Source organism: Tenrec ecaudatus, chromosome 2 (genome assembly GCF_050624435.1).
Source record: "Tenrec ecaudatus isolate mTenEca1 chromosome 2, mTenEca1.hap1, whole genome shotgun sequence".
NCBI lineage: Eukaryota > Metazoa > Chordata > Mammalia > Afrosoricida > Tenrecidae > Tenrec > Tenrec ecaudatus.
The window spans coordinates 190,898,517-190,918,969 of record NC_134531.1 but is presented as its reverse complement, the minus strand read 5'-3'; the positions used below and the strand labels follow the sequence as shown (position 1 = coordinate 190,918,969).

General features: G+C 45.7%; 1 protein-coding gene across 1 annotated transcript in view; it reads right to left on the bottom strand.

Moving 5' to 3' along the window:
* The window catches only part of SIMC1 (SUMO interacting motifs containing 1), an 85,258-nt gene that overhangs the window by 23,740 nt on the left and 41,065 nt on the right, over nucleotides 1–20,453 (bottom strand). The window contains exons 5-7 of the mRNA XM_075541980.1: nucleotides 19,389–19,543; nucleotides 9,317–9,469; nucleotides 7,554–7,682 (exon numbers count right to left, since the gene is read on the bottom strand). Coding sequence (XP_075398095.1) covers nucleotides 7,554–7,682; nucleotides 9,317–9,469; nucleotides 19,389–19,543 — 437 coding nt within the window. The remainder of the gene's footprint in view (nucleotides 1–7,553; nucleotides 7,683–9,316; nucleotides 9,470–19,388; nucleotides 19,544–20,453) is intronic.

The window sequence follows — 20,453 nt, the reverse complement described above, 5'->3', positions numbered from 1 at the left end:
AGGTACTTGATAACAACTAAGTGTTTACAGCAAAAGCCCTACTGCACCTTGGGGCTTATGACACGTGGAGGTGAAGCGCACGACAGGGACAGCACAAAGCACGGGCATGGGCTCCGTGGAGAGAAGCAGTCGCGACATTCCTACTTTACCTGGGAAGCAGTGGGATGTCAATTCTAGGTGGACAGTTAGTTAACTGGGCATACATTACGATCCCCAGAGCAATTACTTATAAGGAAGTAAATGAAGCAGTTACAAAGCCCAAAGAGAAAAAACAAATGAGAAAATACTTGAATAACTATTTATTTATTTATTTTTACATTTTATTAGGGGCTCATCCAACTCTTATCACAATCCATACATATACATACATCAATTGTATAAAGCACATCTGTACATTCCCTGCCCCAATCATTCTCAAAGCATTTGCTCTCCACTTAAGCCTTTTGCATCAGGTCCTCTTTTCTTTTTTCCCCTCCCTCCCCGCTCCCCCCCTCCCTCATGATCCCTTGGTAATTTATACATTGTTATTTTGTTATATCTTGCCGTATCCGGAGTCTCCCTTCCCCCCCTCTCTGCCGTCCCTCTCCCAGGGAAGAGGTTACTTGAATAATTTAAAAGAAGAAAATAAAGAAGGGAAAAATGAACAAAGAACAGATAGGAAATACAGAAAACAGAGACAGATGGTAGATGTAAAATCAAAAGTTAAATTAAATATACCTGAAACAAATATTTCTTTATAGAGCAAGGATTGTCAGCTTCATTAAAAAGTCCCAACTTCCTAAAGGCTTGAAGATAAACAAGCGGCCATCTAGCTCAGAAGCAACAAAGTCCACATGGAAGAACACACCAGCCTGTGTGATCACATGGTCCCGAAGGGATCAGTTATCAGGCATCAAAGAACAAATAATCATATCATTGGCTGCACACCTCCATGATACGATCGCCGAGGACAAACGGGTGCATAAGCAAATGTGGTGAAGAAAGCTGATGGTGCAAGGCTATCAAAACAGATAGTGTCTGGGGTCTTAAAGTCTTGAAGGTAACAAGCGGCCATCTAGCTCAGAAGCAACAAAGCCCACATGGAAGAAGCACACCAGCCTGTGCAATCACGAGGTGCTAAAGGGACCAGGTATAAGGCATCATGCAAAAAAAAAAATACCATAGTGAATGAAGGGGGAAGTACAGAGTGGAGACCCAAAGCCCATTTGTCGGCCACTGGAGACCCCCTCACAGAAGGGTTTAGGGGAGGAGATGGGTCAGTCAGGGTGCGAGGTAGTACCGATGAAGAACACAGCTTTCCCCCAGATCCTGGATGCTTCCTCCCCCCAGCTACCATGATCCGAATTCTACCTTGCAGGACTGGATAGAGCAGAGGTTGTACACTGGTGCATATGGGAGCTGGAGGCACAGGGAATCCAGGGTGGATGATCCCTTCAGGACCAGGGGTGTGAGGGGCGATGCTGGGAGAGTGGAGGGTGAGTGGTTTGGAAAGGGGGAACTGATTACAAGGATCCACATGTGACCTCCTCCCTGGGAGATGGACGGCAGAGAAGGGGGTGAAGGGAGACTCCGGATAGGGCAAGATATGACAAAATAACAATCTATAAATTATCAAGGGATCATGAGGGAGCGGGGAGTGGGGAGGGAGGGGGAAAAAAAAGAGGACCTGAAGCAAAGGGCTTAAGTGGAGAGCAAGTGCTTTGAAAATGATTGGGGCAAAGAATGAATGAATGTGCTTTATACAATTGATGTATGTATATGTATGGATTGTGATAAGAGATGTATGTAAAAAAAAATCCCAACTATGTACTGTCTACAATAAAATTACTTATTTTTTCTTTTCCTTTTTGTTTAGAAAGTTTTGTATTTACAACATTATTGCAAGAATAATACAAAGAATCCTCATGTGCTCATCTCATCTTTTAGCCTGGATTCCCTAAATGCTGACATTTATAATTTCTTCTTTATCTTTTCCCAGTTTTTCTCTGAATTATTCTAAAGTAGTCAGAGACATGATACTCCTTCATCCCTAAGGAACCTCATTATTTAATTCCTAAAAACAAGGACATTCTTAGATAATCAAATATAGTGATCAAAATAAAAAAAGTCAACATGAACATAATTCTATTTATCATATCCAGAACTCAATCAGATTTTTTATTAGTTGGGATTTAATACATATAACACATCATTGCGTATTTCGACCATGTTGAAGTGGGCTTTTACACTTGCTACCACAATGAGTTTCCACCCGGCCTCAAGCAGCTAGTGTCCATTATCTCAATGTCGTTATTCAGGACACGAGAAAACCTGAGATCACATAGTGTTTGTTTGTTTGTAAACAATTCTTCCATCTGGCTTTACTGTTCAGGCATTGACATATTTGAAGGGTCTAGGAATTCCCCACCCCCTCACATGTCTCTCATTTGGAATGTACCTGATGTTTCCCCATGATAGGGCTGAGGTAATGCGTTTTTGGCAGAAATACTACAAAAGTGATGCTTTGTTATTCTCAGGATATCATATCAGGGGGCATATTATACCAGTTTGCTTTATTGTTGGTTATTAACTATATGATAGTTTGATTTGGTGCTATTTCTATTTATGAGTGAATATTTTTATCTGTAATTAATACATATCTTGTGAAAATATACTCAGAGATATATAAGTTCTACACTTTAGGACTCACTCATGCCAGAACTAGTTGGTGATGGTGGTTCCAAATGACTTTTTTTGGGTACTAATTTATCGTCCTCACATTTCGTCGTTAGCTTCTTACCATAAAGAAGAGGGTCCCTTCTCTTTGTTTCTGTATTCATATCAGTTATGGAATTATGGTTATTTTATGCAACAGAACGTTTTACTACCAATATTTCTCTTGATGATCAACATTATCCCGATTTCGTCAGTGGAAGCCCCTTACAGCTGGCTCCTGTCTTCTGACGGCCAGAACATTTTTTGAGCACTGCCTTACTTTTTGGCACAAGGTATCCCAGGCTCGCCTTACAGTTTCCCTGCCTCAGCTGTGGAATCAGCCGCTCCCTCAAGAACCTCCGGTTTCTCCGAGAGGAAACTGATATCTAAACACAAAGATCTGAGGAGTAGGCACGTGTGCTCCTTAGTACCGAGACGGAAAGGCTTCCGTGCCCTCTCAGAGACAGATGCCTGGATATCTAGCTATCTACCATATAAATATGCCACCATAGGTCTATATCTAGTTTTATTTATGGGAATCCCAACTTCACAGAGACCTCCAATTCCAATCCACTGTCATGGGGTCCTTGGGTTTCTTCTATCCTTTCCCTTTTTCACTGTGTAATTCGCTTCTCTAGTAGTGAGAAAATTATGTTTCCCAATCTATTCTTTTAGTTTGGCTCCAGAGCGCACATCAGATCTTTATTAAAATGCTAACCCATAGCTCGATGAAAAAGAAACCTACTAACGACACTTCAGCTTTCCTTTACAGCTCATTTTACCTTCCGTGCGAGGGCATATGGTGCAATACTGGGTTTAAAGTCACTTGGACGGCACTGGAGGACAGATTAATGGTTGCCAGGTGGTTAGGGGTGGCGAGGTCTTTGGCACAACTCCAAATGAGATGAAACAGCTGCAAACATCCATTAGTGACTGGAACGTATAAAGCAGGAATCTAAGAAAATTGCAAGTTCATAAAGAATGAAAGCGAATACAGAAAGACCAATATCTTAATTAAATGGCCTGGTAGTGACTATTTTTAATTGGACAGTCATCTGGTCTACTGCTAGGAATGAGAAATTGAAGATAAATGGTGACATGTTCATTGTCCAAACCGCCCCCCCCCCACAGGACACGTTCATTCTTAAGAAGAACATTTAAGATCTGTCCTGGAGTACAACACAATCAGTGTTGGACAATATTTATACACCCATAAAGGTCACTAGTTCCTATGATTTATTCAAGTTCATATACCAACCATCAGTGTTAAAGAAACTGGAGACTTTTATCAACTTGTGCAGTCTGAAATAAGCAAACATGTAATCAAGAGGTGTTGCTGTTGTTCAGTGCCACTGAGTTGGTTCTGACCCAAGGCGACCGTGTGCACAACAGAACCAAACACTGCACCATCCGCACACGGTGCCTACACCTCAGTAGCTGCACTGACTGGATTTCCTGGCAGGCAGATACAGTCCTATCCCAGACAGCAAGGTGCTTCATGATGGATTTTCCAATGTCCGTTTTGACACTGGAAGCCTTTGACATGCCAACCCTTTCCTCTTGCTTGTGTCATTCCTGGCATACTAGATCATGAGCTTTCTGATTCAAAATGGCCAATCCTAGTCCACTTCAGCTCACTAATGCCTACGATATCGAACTTTATGCATTCCATTTCATTTTAGATGACTTCCAATTTTCCTGGATTCATGCTTCGCACATTCTGATCATTCGTAGATCTTTGCAGGCATTTCTCACCTTGAGTTGTGTCCCATCCGCAAAGGAAGGTCCTGAAGTCTCCACCTCCACAGGTTTTAACTGACTCAAGACACCACGGTCAACTCCACTCTGAGAAACAGTACCTCGTCAGTCACATTTCAAGTGCTCTCTGGCCCGAGAGACCATCCTTTGGCACTATTTCTGGCAACTCTCTGCTTCCATTCCTTAGGGCTTCAATATTTGACAATGTTTCAAAGCTATGTGTAAGGTTTTCAGTGGTTCCTTCCTCCACAGTGAAGCCGAGTCCTTTCTTCATTGTCTGCGCTCAGTCTGGGAGCGCCACTGACACCTGCTCCCTTTGGGTGACCGGGCTGGCATTTGACATAGCAGTGTCACAGCTTCTAGCACCACAGCCACACACAAGCCACCACAGCACAACAGACCGACAGACAAGTGGTGGCAGGTACTGATCATTACAGGTAATTGGAATGCAAATTTTGGGAAACTAAGAGGGCTTGGTAGTTAGAAAATACTGCCTTGGGGGATGGAAACATTGCTGGAGGTCTCATGATAGAATTTTGCCAGACCAATGAATTAAAATTTTTTTTAATAAGAAACAATATCTTTTATTTTTCTGATACCACACCTCTGGCTAGTGGTTTTGCACCAAATTTAATGAAGTTTACACTGAACGTTTTATGCATCGAAGATAGAGGAAAGGCAAGAGACCACAAAAACTAAAACAGACCAACAAGAGGAAACAGATCAAGAAAAAACCCCCCTGAAATGCTGGAGCGCTTTAGCGTCTGTCCCACTCCCACCCTAACAGCACTCTCTTGGGAGTTCCTACTGAAAGGGAAGCGCATGTGGGGGAGAAAAAGACTAAGGTGGGGGTGGGCACAGGAAGCGACTACAGAGCACCCGGAGGACAGAACTAACCCTCTTGAAACCGGCAGGGTGTGTGGCCTGGCAGGCGAGGCCGCACTAGATTCATTGCTCTAAAATAACACCGTGTATTTCAGCCACCAAGGGAAACGGGAAAGAAGCCCGGGGCAGCATGGTGTGTGTGTGTGTGTGTGTGTGTGTGTGTGTGTGTGTGTTGGGGGCAACAGCAGGGGCAGGGAGGGGTGTACATGGGAGGAGACTCACTTAACCGAGGAGATGGGGAAGAGGGGAGAGGAAGTTGTGAAGGTTGGTTTGTATTCTGGGAGATGACTGTGTTAAAGAGCACTTGAACTGCAAAACCCATGTCCCAAACATCGCCATTAAAAAAAAAAATCCCTCTTCCCCCGCCCTTGCTGAACTTAGTCCCCCTTTGTGTGTGTGTGTGTGGTTTTCGTTAACACTGCTCTGAGGTTGCAGTTTGGTGCTTCTATACACCGGTGTTGAAAGAAAATAGTCCACAGGTCTGAAGATGGATCCTCCACCTGAAGCAAACAGCCCAGCATTCCTGTTATCTTGCAAATTCCATGGCGAATCTGCGACTATACTTCACTAGATGGAGAACACAGAATCAAGTGAACAGCATTGGTAGAAAGACATGATGGAGAAGCTCAATATCATCGGTCTGAACAAGGTCAAAGATTGACCGTGGAACAGACCACCAATCACTGATATTCAAGTCCACATTGAAGCTAAGGAGAATTAAGACAAGTCCACATGAGCCAAGGTCAGATCTGGAGCATATCCCACCTGAATCGAGAGGCCAGTCCTAGAATAGGATTGACGCATTGGACATGAACTACTGAGGACTGGATGCGCTGGGGGACGACGTCAAGGACATCATCTTTTATGAAGAAAGCATAAAACCATTAAAAAGACAGGGCTGCAGGAAAGACTCGTGTGGGTGTCAGAAGCAGCCATGCGGCTTGCTCTCGTATGTAAGTACTGACTCGGCTAGAGGAAAGACGCAGTGAGGGAGAGGCATAGAATATGTCCAAGGGCAGCTAACAAACAGGGAGTCAAGAATGACAATGAAATGTGCAAGGACTCGGACCTAGAAACGAAAAGGAACAACATGTTCTCAAGCGGAAAGAACCGAAGGAAAACAAGTTAGGATCAAGAATGCACAGGATACAGTTCTTCAATCAGGATAGCCTTTTCTCAGCTGGGCTCGCAGGCCCTCACTCCCTTGGCCCTCACTCCCTTGGCCCTCACTCCCTTGGCCTGGCCTCTGCCCAGCCTGGGAAAAGGTTACAGAGCTCTTTAGCTCTGCTTCGAGGGGTTGGGGCATCCTCTTCTACCAGGAAGCTTGGATTTGAAGGTGCACTCTCACGCTGTAGATACAGAAAGCCTAACAACTCCAATGGACAAGTGTCTGGAAGCACTTCACTCCACCAAGAAGGCTCTGCCTGAAGGCACTCAGCCACCTAGCTGCACAGGCTGGGAAGCCCAGTACACTGTCTTGCACCAGTCCCTTAGCTGTGATGCCGCCCTGTCTCTACCACTGTTTCTCACTGTCTGTCCAGCGCTACAGCTCTCTCTCTGGCTTCTGGATCTGGGAGGTTCTTGGTGCAGGGATCCCAGGTCCAACAGACATGCAATCTCTTCTCCCTCGTGGTAGTGAGCGCCTCTTTTTAGCGCTGGAGCATCTCATTTGAAGCATACTGCGATTGCAAAGCTGACCAAACCCCTCATCAAGTTCCCACTTACCTTCTTTGTTTGCTCCCATGCTCACTCAAAGGGGCCTTATTTGCATTATTAGCGAGCCACTAAACTCTTCAGAGGGCCATAAATACCTTATTTGCATATCTCCCCGCCCCCTCCATCCTTTGGTGTGGGTTAGAAGATGCGAGGCTTAAACTGTATGAGCGTGATCAGCCCAGCAGTGGTACTTAGCAGCTGAATCCTAAAGAGGAGTAAGGTTGTTACCTGAATGGACACAGTAGCAAAATTTAGGCTCTATTTGGGGTATTCAGCTTGTTCCTAATCAATTATGCTTTAGTTGCAAATAATAACAATTAGTAGAGAAACTTCTCTTAAAGAGGTTCAAGCTATAGGAATACTTTATTCGTTGCTTCCCAGTGGAACTACTTTGGAACTTCTCTCTCTTGAAATTCTGATCGCCAGCAGGCAGGAGAGCTAGGGAAGCTGTCTTCAGCAAAACCACTTAAAGAAAAGACAGAAAGGAAACCCAGACGCACCTCTGCCTCCTCTCCGGAATGTCCAGCACCATCCCAAACATCATCTCGGCGATTTTATTGGAGCTGCAGGTGGGGGTCCGGTCCACCTCCACGGATATGGACAGCATCCTCTGCAGCTGGCAGACAATTCTGGGTCCAGAAGACAGAAGCCACATGAGTAGGAGGGGCTGGGAGGGAACCCCTACCGGTGTCCTTTGAAAATAGACTAAAAAGAGGAACCTGTGAAGCATACACTACAGGTCATCATCACACTGTCAGTTTTCTGTTCCCTCTGACTGAAGCCCTTCTGCCAGCTCACTCTCTCTGAATGGCTCAGAACTCGGGTTGAGTTGTAAAAGCAGCTGCTCTTCAATTCGTGAATCCGAACCAGGGCCACTTAAGGACCAAGAGGATAAAGAGATGGAGGCCCAGAGTGAAGGCAAATCACCAGCATTTCTTTGAAAACATGGATTTGTCCTAGTTTCTGCCTGTACCTGACTCCTTGCTCAGTTCGGTGGTACAACCTGACCCTCTCCCCTCAGACCTCATGGTGGGAGAGCACCAGGCCAGGTGACTGTGGCAATGGAATTTGGGTGATCCCTAAAGAACGTCACCTTTTCTCAGAAAGGGGAGTCTGACCGGATGCCAGCCTTTTCTTTTGTTAACTTTATTTTATTCTTGGTGAAAATATTCCAGGGAGTACCTGTTCCCATTCCACAGTGTGCAGTCAGAATGACCCGGGACAATGTTTATAATGGGTTACACTGTGTCAGCGCTCTTGTTATTTCTGGTCCAGTTGTTTTACTTCCGTTTATGTAATCTCCCTGCCCCGAGACCTTCGCTATGCTCCAGAGCTGTTGGCCCTTTGGTCTTATTGATGTCAGCCTTTTCTAACATGTGTCATTTGGGACAGAAGAAAGGCTCCGCCCCTTCCCCTTGTACCCCAAGCCATTTTACTAGCCATCAGACCGTTCCATATTCAATCACATCAAGCCGACCAACTGCTCTCAAAATCAGTTTCAAAACGAAGGACTCCATTTTCATGAAATCTGAAGGAAGCTTCCGAGATGATTGAAGCCCACAGGCCTCATATAAAAAGCGGGTTGGTGCAACTACACTATAATCGTAGCATTCTGGTACAAATGCTCCATTTGAAACATATCGTTTCTCATGTCATGTTTTAACAATCTGGTTGCCCGAGACAGTACTTTACTTGTGTAAGGGCAGCCCAAGTCCCTACGATCCTAGCATCTCTCAGAAAGAAACGCCATGCACCTGTTCCCAGTGCGGCCCGAGCTAAGCTGGTCCGAGCCACTGCTGTCATAACCTATTGGGAGAACTGCTGCTCTTTTCTTTGGGGTGAAGGAGACAGAGGCAGACTCCGGTTCCTGAGGACTAGAGGACAGAACACTCTACTCCCTGGACGTCTCTGCTGACGGTGGCACTGGAAGCAACATGCTGCTGCCCCGTTCATTGCCTCTTGGAGTCCAGGAAAGGGAAGGCATTCCCGATTTTTGAAGGTGTACTCACTTTGCCAAGAAGTCGATTTATTTAGGGAGGAATGAACACTCGCTTTTGTTCTACAATAGGAATTAAGAAATTTAGCCTTCAATCAAACGAAGATAGCTGCTCCTAAGCATTAGCCTCTGATAGAAGAGCTTGCTCATTTGAGAAGAGACTCTTTTGGAAGTAGTGCTGTTCCCTAACTGTTCTCTAACACCCAAACTCCCAGCCCCATCCCCAACCCCACACCCCTGGGAAGACAACTTTTGTCTCCTGCTTACAAGTGATTGGCGTTCTTTGTCCCGTTGGCTTGGGGAGCAGGGTGGCTACTGCCGGCTTTCAAGGTGCTTGTTTCTGGAGAAGCTTGGTTTCCATTTGGGGGCTGAGGCAGTCCATCTGCAGTCACGCCTTTGACCAGCCACTTGATCACATCCCTGCAATGGAACAAGACAAGGGAGAGAGGCTTAAATGCCTCTTGGTGTTGTAGGGGGCTCAGAACTGCTGACGACAGGCTAGTTTTGTGGAGAAAGAAGTCACAGAGTTCTCTAGACCCAGGGACATCAAGTACAGTTGGGAGACCACAAAAACAAGTGAGTAGAAGTCTATCCTTCACGCCTTGTGGTTGTTAGATGCCGTCAAGTCAGTTACAAAGCATAGCGCCCCGTATACGCTAGAATGAAATCCCTACTGGGTCGGCACCATCCGTACAACTGCCCCATGTTTGAGCCGAGTTCTGCAGTCTCTGGCTCCATCTACCTCTTTCGCTGGCCTTCTGCCCCACCGAGCAGAACGTCTTTCTCCAGGGAGCGGTGCCTCCTGGTGGCATCTCAGTACACTCTGGGCTGTGGCTCTTCCACGGCAGATTTTCTGGTTCTTCTGGCAGTTCATGACACAGCACGCATTCTTGGTCAATGTCATGATCCAGAGGCACCAGTTCTTCCCTGGTCTTCCCTATTCACTCACCAGCTTTGACCTGCATAAGACGTGGTTGAAAAGACCAGGACCCGGGCCAGCTGCTACACCTTGTTCTTCAAAGTGACACCTCTGCTTTTTAACACTGTACAGAGATCTTTCGCAGCAGATGTCTCCCTTTGATTTCCTCACTGTTTTGGCCCTGTAAATTGCGATGATAAGGAATTTTGTTTTCTTTATGTTGGGGCATAGTCTTCTCTGGAAAACTCAATCCGCCCACAAGGAAAAGGCTAAACCGCTGATCTGGGAATTTTTCCAAGAATTAGGCAGACAGTGCCACCTAGAGGCAAGATCAGAAATGACAAGTCTTTCCAAGGGCCTTTGTCTCTCACTGCTCAACAGGGGTAAATCAACGAGGCTTACTAGACAAGAAAGACAGGGATCCAAATAACCCAAACGAGTAACTTGGGTAATACAGGCATTAGGCAGAGAAAGACAAAAGCGAAATTCTACCCTCAATATACAAGAAGATAGAGATCAGTTAGAGAAGCAAATAAGAACAGTATTTTGGATAAGGATTGTATGAGCCCCCAATAAAATGATTAAAAAGGTGGGGGTGGGGAGAGAAGGTATATTTTGAGAGAGAGAGACAGAGGGAGAGGAAATCTTAAAAATTAAAGACATGATATTACTGAAATGAAAACTCTTATTTCAGAACAGAATGATAAGTTTCCACACTGGAATGGCCCAATGAAGGCCCAGCACCGTGGATAAAGTAACAAGTATAGCTGGCTAAAAGAAGATTCTATAAACCAACAGAGAATTTGGTGTAGATTTCTGATATACACCAAAAAAAAAGTCTAGGAAATGAAAAATAAGACAGCCATTAACATACATAATTTAGCTCAATTCCTAAAAAAATTTCTTTCCCACTTAGAGCGTCCAGTCCACAGAGAGGACCATATGGCCGGCCCCTCTATGAGGCATGATGCCCCTCGCTGACCCATGGCCCTACGGGGGACAGCACTGGAGACAGTGTGGGAATTGCACCCAATCTCATCCCGCCACACCGAGGCAAAACACTGGGGGTGTGCAACAGAACAGCAAGGGAATGGAGCGGCAAGGTCCCCAGGGAATGCTGAAGGTGGACTTTGGGGCCAGAGCGTGGTGCCCCAACAGACTGGACTGAAAAACACTCCTAAAGGCCAACAAACGATCCTTGAACTAACGACAAGCTTTTCTTTCTTGTTGTGTTTTTTTTTTTGTCATGGGTATCTTGTTGCTGTTGTTGTTTTGTTGTATATTGTTGCTTGGTTTTGCCCTGTCTTGTTTTCGTGCATGCTATTATCTCTGCAGGTCTGTCTAATGAACAGTCGGGAGGAGAAAACAACAGGACCGACAGTTCTGGGGGACATGGGAGAGGGGGTGGTGGGGGGAAAGGTAGTGGTGTTAACAAACCCAGGGATAAGGGAACAACAAGTGATCCAAATTGGTGGTGAGGAGGGTGTAGGAGGCCTGGTAGGGCAAGATCAAGGGTAATGTAACCAAGAAGAATTGCTAAAACCCTGGTGGGGACTGAGCATGATAATGGGACAAGAGGAAAATCAAGGGAAATAGAGGAAAGAGCTGGGAGGCAAAGGGCATTCATAGAGGTCTAGATAAAGACATGTACACATGCAAATATAGTTATATATGAATATGGGGAGATAGATCTGTGTGCATATATTTATAGGTTTAGTATTAAGGTAGCAGAAGGACATTGGGCCTCCACTCAAGTACTCCCTCAATGCAAGAACATTTTATTCTATTAAATTGGCATTCTATGATGCTCACCTTCCTGACACAACCACTGAAGACAAAACGCGTGCATAAACAAATGTGGCGAAGAAAGCTGATGGTGTCCAGCTATCAAAAGATATAGCGTCTGGGGTCTTAAAGGCTTGAAGGTAAACATGTGGCCATCTAGCTCAGAAGCAACAAAGCCCACGTGGAGGAAGCACACCAGCCTGTGTGATCAAGAGGTGTCGAAGGGATCAGGTATAAGGCATCATCAGAACAAAAAATCTTATCAGAGTGAAATAGAGGGGGAGTGCAGAGTGGAGACCCAAAGTCCAGTTGTCGGCCACTGGAGATCCCCTTACAGAAGGGTCTCAGGGAGGAGACGAGCCAGTCAGGGGCAGTGTAGCAACGATGAAACATACAACTTTCCTCTAGTTCCTAAATGCTTCCTCCCCCTCCCCACCCCCACTATCATGATCCGAATTCTACTTTGCAATTCTGGCTCGACCAGAGGATGTACACTGGTACAGATAGTAACTGGAAACACAGGGAATCCAGGGTGGATGATACCTTCAGGACCAGTGGTGTGAGGGGTAATACTAGGAGGGTAGAGGGAGGGTGAGTTGGAAAGGGGGAACCGGTTATAAGGATCTACATGTGACCTCCTCCCTGGGGGACAGACAACAGAAAAGTGGGTGAAGGGAGACATCGGACAGGTCAAGATATGACAAAATAACAATCTATAAATTATCGAGGGTTCATGAAGGAGGGGGGAGCAGCGAGGGAGGGGAAAATGAGGACCTGATGCCAGGGGCTGAAGTGGGGAGCAAATGTTTTGAGAATAATGATGTGCTTTACACAATGGATGTATGTGTGGATTGTGATAAGAGTTGTATGAGCCCTAATAAAACAATTTTAAAAAGTTTCTTATTTTTATTGCATACAGTTACACAGCCCATTTCAACATATGAAATCAGTAAAGATATTCTGTTAACCCCCACATAAATGTGGTTCTCTTTTAGTTTGTTTTGAAATATTTTTTTAATCAATTTATTGGGGATTCATGCAACTCTTATCACAATCCATCCATCCATCCATGTGTCAAGCACATTGGTACATTTGTTGCCATCATCATTCTTAAAATATTTTCTTTCTACTTGAGCTCTTGGTATCAGCTCCTCATTTTCCCCCTCCCTCCCCACCCTCACAAACCCTTGATAATTTATAAATTATTATTATTTTGTCATGTCTTACACTGTTCAAAGTCTCCCTTCACCCATTTTTCTGTTGTCACTTGGTTCCCCCTTTCTATCCCACTGGTATCGCCACTCTCACCACTGGTTCTGAAGGGGTCATCTGTCCTGGATTCCCTGTTTCCAGTTCCTATCTGCACCAGTGTATATCCTCTGGTTTAGCCGGATTTGTAAGGTAGAATTGGGATCATGATAGTGAGTGTGTGGGAAGAAGCATTAAAGAACTAGAGGAAAGTTGTATGTTTCATCGTTGATACACTGCACCCTGACTGGCTTGTCTCCTCCCTGGAACCCTTCCGTAAGGGGATGTCCAGTTGCCAACAGATGGGCTTTGGGTCCCCACTCTGCACTCCGCCTCATTCACAGTGATATGAATTTTTGTTCTTTGATGCTTGATTCCTGATCCCATTGACACCTCCTGATCACACAGGCTGGTGTGCGTCTTCCATGTGGGCTTTGTTGCTTCTCAGCTAGATGGCCACTTGTTTATCTTCAGGCCTTTAAGAGCCCAGACACTATATCTTTGGATAGCCGGGCACCATCAGCTTTTTTCACCACATTTGCTTACGTACCCGCTTTGTCTTCAGTGATTGTGTAGGGAAGGTGAGCATCATGGAATGCCAGTTTAATAGAACAAAGTATTCTTGCATTGAGGGAGTACTTGAGTGGAGGCCCAATGTCCTTCTGCTACCTTAATACTAAACCTATAAATATATGCACATAGATCTATTTCCCCATCCTCATGTATAAATATATTTACATATATACATGCCTGTATTTAGACCTCTATAAATGCCCGTTGCTTCCTAGTTCTTTTCTCTTGTCCCACTGTCATGCTCAGCCTTCATTTGGGTTTCAGTAATTCCTCTCGGTTACATTGCCCTTGATCAAACCCTATAAACTTCTTATATCCTTCTCTCCACTGATTTTGAATTACTTGTTGTTCACTTGTCCCTGAGTTCGTTAACACCAATTTCTTTTCCTCATCTCCCCCTCTCCCATGTCCCCCAAGAACCGTTGGTCCTGTTGTTTTCTCCTCCAGATTGTTTATCCCACCTATTTAACTACATAGAACTGCAGTGATAATACATGTAACATACTTCCAATTGTACAAATGCTTCCAAACATTCTTATTCTTCCTGATCAATTGTTAGGAACATACAAAGTTAAACAGATAGAAACACTGAATACTGATCTAAACCAAATTATGAAATAACTGTTATATAAATGGCCCCGGGAACTGGGAAATGCATGTGTGTATGATGCGGGATAAAATCCAAACCAAACTCGCTGCCATCGAGCCAATGCTGATTCATAGGGACCCCACCCCCCAGGGGGTTTTCAAGACTAAGGGAGTAGAAAGCCCACTCTTTCTCCCTTGGAGCTGCTGCTGGTTTCGAACTACTGACCATGAGGATCACAGTCCAACTCGTAGCCACTACACCAGCAGGTCTCCTTGTGATGGGGAAGGTGGGGAGAAAAAGAGCTAACTCTGTATCTGCCACGTGGGACATGAGCAGTGAGAAGGTCAAGGAGTATTAACACAAGCTTGTTGTTTAGCCATATGGCACTAAAACCGACAGAGTCAAGTGCGAGAGCAGAACGTCGTTAACTTGGGGAGAAAGGAAAAGGGCGGGTGACCGTAGTGTCTTTCCTAACACTTGTATTGCACTTTCGGTGCATCTTGTCAGTGACACCTGTGGGCGCTGGAACGCAGCAGGACTGCCTTGATTTCCTCGGTCTCGCACGGTTTCCACTTTGACAGGGCACGGCCTTACCACTCTTCAATTGTTGAAACAGTGCAAACACATCTGTGCTCAACCACGGCAGGCTTCGGCCCAACACGGTTGGCAGCTAACAGGAGCCTGGGTGGCCAAAGTCACTTGTTATGGGTTGTTAACCAAAGGTTGGTGTTCACACCCACCCAAGGGCTCCCCAGAAGAAAAGGCTGGTGACCAGATTTCAGTGACAGAAATCCCACAGGAGCAGTTCTACCCCGCGACCCACAGCAGTGTCTGACAGCAGCCGACACCAACCAACGCAGCTGTAACAGCCATCTCTCATATAACAATCTTCACATGCACCGTTCCACTACGGAACTGTATTCGCCATGCTGGGCAACGGTCACGGCTTTCCATTCCCAAATGATCTCCTGTCCCCCAGGCACTGAGGCTTTTTGTGTATTCAAGTGTCAAATTGCCTATATTCCCCAAGGATTCTATGGGCAAAATATCGTGGTAAAGTACTATGTTCCCCTTCACCCAAGGTAACGCTTGTCTACCCTGTAACTGACTGCTTCATCTTCCCTCTAAGGGCAACATATCGATAGAAGCAGGAAGCATGAAAAGAAATAGAAGGAATACACAGAGTCACTACACCAAAACGAACCGGTTGGCATTCAAGATGTCAAGATGAACAGATGACCACGACCCAGTGGTGTCAACGGAAGAAGGCCAGGCTGCACCGAAGGCAAAAGCAAGGGTCTAGGAAATGATGACATGCCTACTGCAATGTCTCCAACACCTGGCGCAGCACTGGAACTCACTAATCTGTGCCGAGAAATTTGGAAGACCTGGCAACTGACTGGCAGAGATCCCTCATTTGTGCCCAACTGAAAAAAGGTAATCCAACAGAACGTGTAAAATGGTAAACAGCATCATTAATATCACATGTAAATAAAAATTTGTTGATGGTAATTCCAAACCAGTTGCAGCAGTACATCAACAGAAATTCAAATGGGATTCAGAAGAAGACATGGCACGGGGATATCATTGCTGACGTCAGATGGATGTTGGCTGAAAGTAGAGAATTCCACAAAGATGTTTACTTGTGATATTGACTATGCCAAGGCATTTGGGTCAAACTATGAATAATATTGAGAAGAACTGGAATTTCAAAATACTTAATCGTGCTTATGTGGAACCCGTACATAGACCAGGAGGCAGCAGTTTGAACAGAAGGAGGGGCTGCTGCGTGGTTTGGAGTCAGGAAAAGCGTCCATCAGGATGTATTTATCACATATTTCTTCACTCTATATGTCGAGCAAACAATCTGAGAAGCTGGCCTATATTAAAAGGACTCAGTGTCAGGATGGGAAGAAGGCTCACTGACAACCTACAATGTGTAGGTGACACTACTTAGCTTGCTGAGAGCTAAGGTGACCGGAGCCTGATGAAAGACCACAGGCCTACAGCACAGGCTGCAACTCAATGCAGACAATCAGTGCTCCCACTTAGACCCACAGCAAGGAGCCCACGGTGCAGCGGGTGGTGCGTTGGGCTGCTAACCACAGGGTCACCAGTTTGAAATCGCCAGCCTCATGAAAGCAGAAAGACGAGGTTTTCTACTGCCTTAAAGATTTACAGCTTCTGAAACCCCCCAGGGGCCGTTCTACTCTGTCCTGTGAGTCGGCATCTACTTGATGGCGGTGAGTTTGAGATCGATCGTCAGCATCATGATATATGAGAAAAGACTAGAGGTGGCAAGGGTTTCATTTTACTCTCACCCACATGCAAGGCTCATGGAAGCAGCAGTCAAGAAATCAAAGGCAAGGCGAAAAAGAAATCACACGGCCTGTTGCCTGGGGCAGCTCTGCCGCCCAAGGTCCCTGTGAAGTGCTAGAGGACAAAGATGGCGCGTGGAGGGCTTCGGTGTGCCTGACTCGAGCCAGGCTTGGTTCTGTTTTAAAAAAAATCATTAAAAAAAAAAAATCATTTTATTGGGGCTCTTACAGCTCTTATAACAACCCATACATCACTTGTATCAATCCCGTTAGTCAAGCCATGACATCTTCAGTCCCCTCTTTTGTCTGTGAAGCTGGACAATGAGTAAAGAAGAGGAAGAAGGATTGATGTCTTTGAAAGAAAGAGAATATTGGTAGCACTATAGGCACCTAGAGGAGCGCTCGGCTGTGCTTCGTGGAGGAAGCGCCATCAGAATGCTCCTTAAAAGCGAAGCTTGCAAGCTTGGTCTCATGGACGCTGGACGTGCCACCAGAGAGGATAGTCCCTGGAAGAGGACATCATGCTGTTAAAGATGCACAAGAGGCAGGTCTCTGTTCTATCGGGCCACTGCGAATCGGGATCCACTCACTGGCAGTGAGGTTGGCAATCATTCCCATTTAAGTTTTACACAAAACACCACACAGAGGCAAACGGCACACACACGAAGGGGAAGAAGATGGCCGATGCTGAGGACAAAATGAAGTGTGTCCCTCTGTGATCTAGAGGAGTGATAGTAGTTGAGATCCCACATTGGCCTCTGAAAACTGTTCTCAATAAATGCAAGAGCACATGGGAACGTAAATTTGAGTGGGAGACTTCCAGCCTGCTCTGAAGAAAGCATCCTGGGGCACTGTGCCGGGCAGAGCCGTTCCCAAACAAAACAAATAAGAGGTGAGGTTCCATGAAGACAATCCCGGCCTGAGGTCCCGGGCCTTACATCTCTTCCCGTGGTGAACGGGATAGGTATATTTCCACGGTCTAAAGCTTCCGGAGGCTCTGACCTTGAGTCTACAACAAGTACGCATGCTTGCTCACTCCGCTATCGCCCATCTGGTCAGCCACATGGCCCGTTACCATGCCATTACTTCTAGAAACAAAGTGTGACAAGGAAACCCTAAAACCAAGAGATTTCCATCCAGAGCTGGAGAGAAATCTGGGTTTATAAAAAGGTGCAAAAAGTGTTACCTAAATTAAGGTTTCCCATGTGGACCTCACCAGGTTGCTTGGACAACACTGAGATTAGCCAAAGGAAGTCTTTTTTTTTTTTTTTTTTGAGTTTTCTGATCCATGAACATGGAATATTTCCATTTGTGTAGATCCCTTTTGGTCTCTTTTTTTTTTAAAACAATTTATTAGGGGCTCATACAACTCTTATCACAGTCCATACATATACATACATCAATTGTATAAAGCACATCTGTACATTCTTTTCCCTAATCATTTTTTTCTCCTCTTTTCTTTTTTTACATTTTATTAGGGACTCATACAACTCTTATCACCATCCATACATATACATACATCAATTGTATAAAGCACATCCATACATTCCCTGCCCCAATCATTCTCAAAGCATTTGCTCTCCACTTAAGCCCTTTGCATCAGGTCCTCTTTTTTTTCCCTCTCCCTCCCTTTTCCCCCTCCCTCATGTGCCCTTGGTAATTTATACCTCGTTATTTTGTCATATCTTGCCCTATCCGGAGTCTCCCCTCCCCCCCTTCTCTGCTGTCCCTCTCCCAGGGAAGAGGTCACATGTGGATCCTTGTAATCAGTTCCCCCTTTCCAACCCACTCACCCTACGCTCTCCCAGCATCGCCCCTCACCCCCTTGGTCTTGAAGGTATCATCCACCCTAGATTCCCTGTGTCTTCAGCCCTCATATGTACCAGTGTACAGCCTCTGCCCTATCCAGCCCTGCAAGGTAGAATTCGGATCATGGTAGTTGGGGGGAGGAAGCATCCAGGATCTGGGGGAAAGCTGTGTTCTTCATCAGTACTACCTCGCACCCTAATTAACCCATCTCCTCTCCTAAACCCCTCTATGAGGGGATCTCCATTGGCCGACACTTGGGCCTTGGGTCTCCACTCTGCACTTCCCCCTTCATTTAATATGGTATATATATACATATACACATACATACACACACTTATATCTTTTTTTTTTTTTTTTGCATGATGCCTTATACCTGGTCCCTTGGCACCTCGTGATCGCACTGGCCGGTGTGCTTCTTCCATGTGGGCTTTTTTGCTTCTGAGCTAGATGGCCGCTTGTTCACCTTCAAGCCTTTAAGACCCCAGACACTATCTCTTTTGATAGCCTTGCACCATCAGCTTTCTTCACCACATTTGCTTATACACCCATTTGTCTTCAGCAATCCTATCATGGAGGTGTGCAGTCAATGATATGATTTTTTGTTGGATGCCTGGTAACTGATCCCTTCGGGACCACTCGATCACACAGGCTGGTGTGTTCTTCCATGTGGACTTTGTTGCTTCTGAGCTAGATGGCCACTTGTTTATCTTCAAGCCTTTAAGACCCGTCACTATCTCTTTTGATAGCCGGGCACCATCAGCTTTCTTCACCACATTTACTTGTTCACCCACGCCAAAGGAAGTCTTATGATCTTGAGGCAAAGATCATTCAAGTTATGACTCATAGTTGGTGAAGAAGAAGTTTCTTTAGGATGGTTATAGCGCTGATAATTATGCTGCCATACTGTCTAAACAAAAATGAAAAAAACCCAAACAAACCTATTGGCATCAAACAGATTCTGGCTCCTAGCGAACCCTCTAGGACAGCTGTCTGATACTCTGGTCCCCCAAAGAGGAAGTGAGCACGCAGCTTCCACCCAGGAGCTGCCCAGCTGTAACCCCGGCCGCTTGCCGATGTAGGGCTCAGGTGGCTGGTTACCTGACATTGTGCGGCTGCTTGTCACAGGACAGCACAGTGCTTGCAATGGACTGCTGCAGGTGATGGCGCTGTCTTCTCAAGATCTGCTGGAAGTCGTCTTCCAGGGTCTGCACGACATAACGCAGAAAAAGGACTCGCCCCGGCAGGTTTTGTCCCTGGGGGAGAAAGAAGGGGCAGTCAGTGTCTCCTCCCCTGGAAGACGTGAGCAGGGGCTCTCATAAACTGGTTTGAAGGAGGGCCACCAGTCAGCGAGTGTGCCTACACCTGAAAGAAAGGCCCCAGGGAGAGCACCGGCAGACTGGGGGGGTGGGGTGTTACGAAAGAGAACAGAGCAACTGCTAACAGAATCGTAGGGAGTTCCGCCCGAGTCCTTGAACACTGCACATAGTTAATGCACTCAGCTATAATTTTTGGGGGATGGATGGACGGACATTGTTTTAAGTCAGGTATATAAAGGTTTAACTCACATACGAGAACGTACAGTTGGCCACGTTTTAGCAATGCATACTCCTGGACCATCAGCACCATCACCAGGTTCCACCAGGCCCCAGGCAGCATGATTTTAGTGACTTGCTGCATGTTTCGGTGTCCCTACACCCCGGCCAAGCACAACAAAGAAGCGGTCATGTAAGCTACCTAACACAGAACTCACTGGCAAAGAGGAGAGCCAGTCTCAGCACACGGCGCGCTTGTCAAGGACGTGCAGCACAGCTTTGGGATTTCACGGATCCTTCACTTCTGCTGGTCTTTCCCACCTTCTTGGTTGGATCAAACCACCAGTGACCGTTTTTTCAGAGTTCTTAAATAAAGTTTTATTTAAACACAGCCACCCTCATTCATCAACATATTATATATGATTGCTTTTGTGTTATATTCGCAGTGATAAGAAGTTCGTTAAAACATCATTTTATTGGGGGCTCATACAACTCATCACAATCCATCCGTCCATCCAATGGGTCAAGCACATCTGTACATTTGTTGCCATCATCATTCTCAAAACATTCTTTCTACTTGAGCCCTTGGTATCAGCGCCTCATTTCCCCCCTCTGTCACAAACCCTTGATA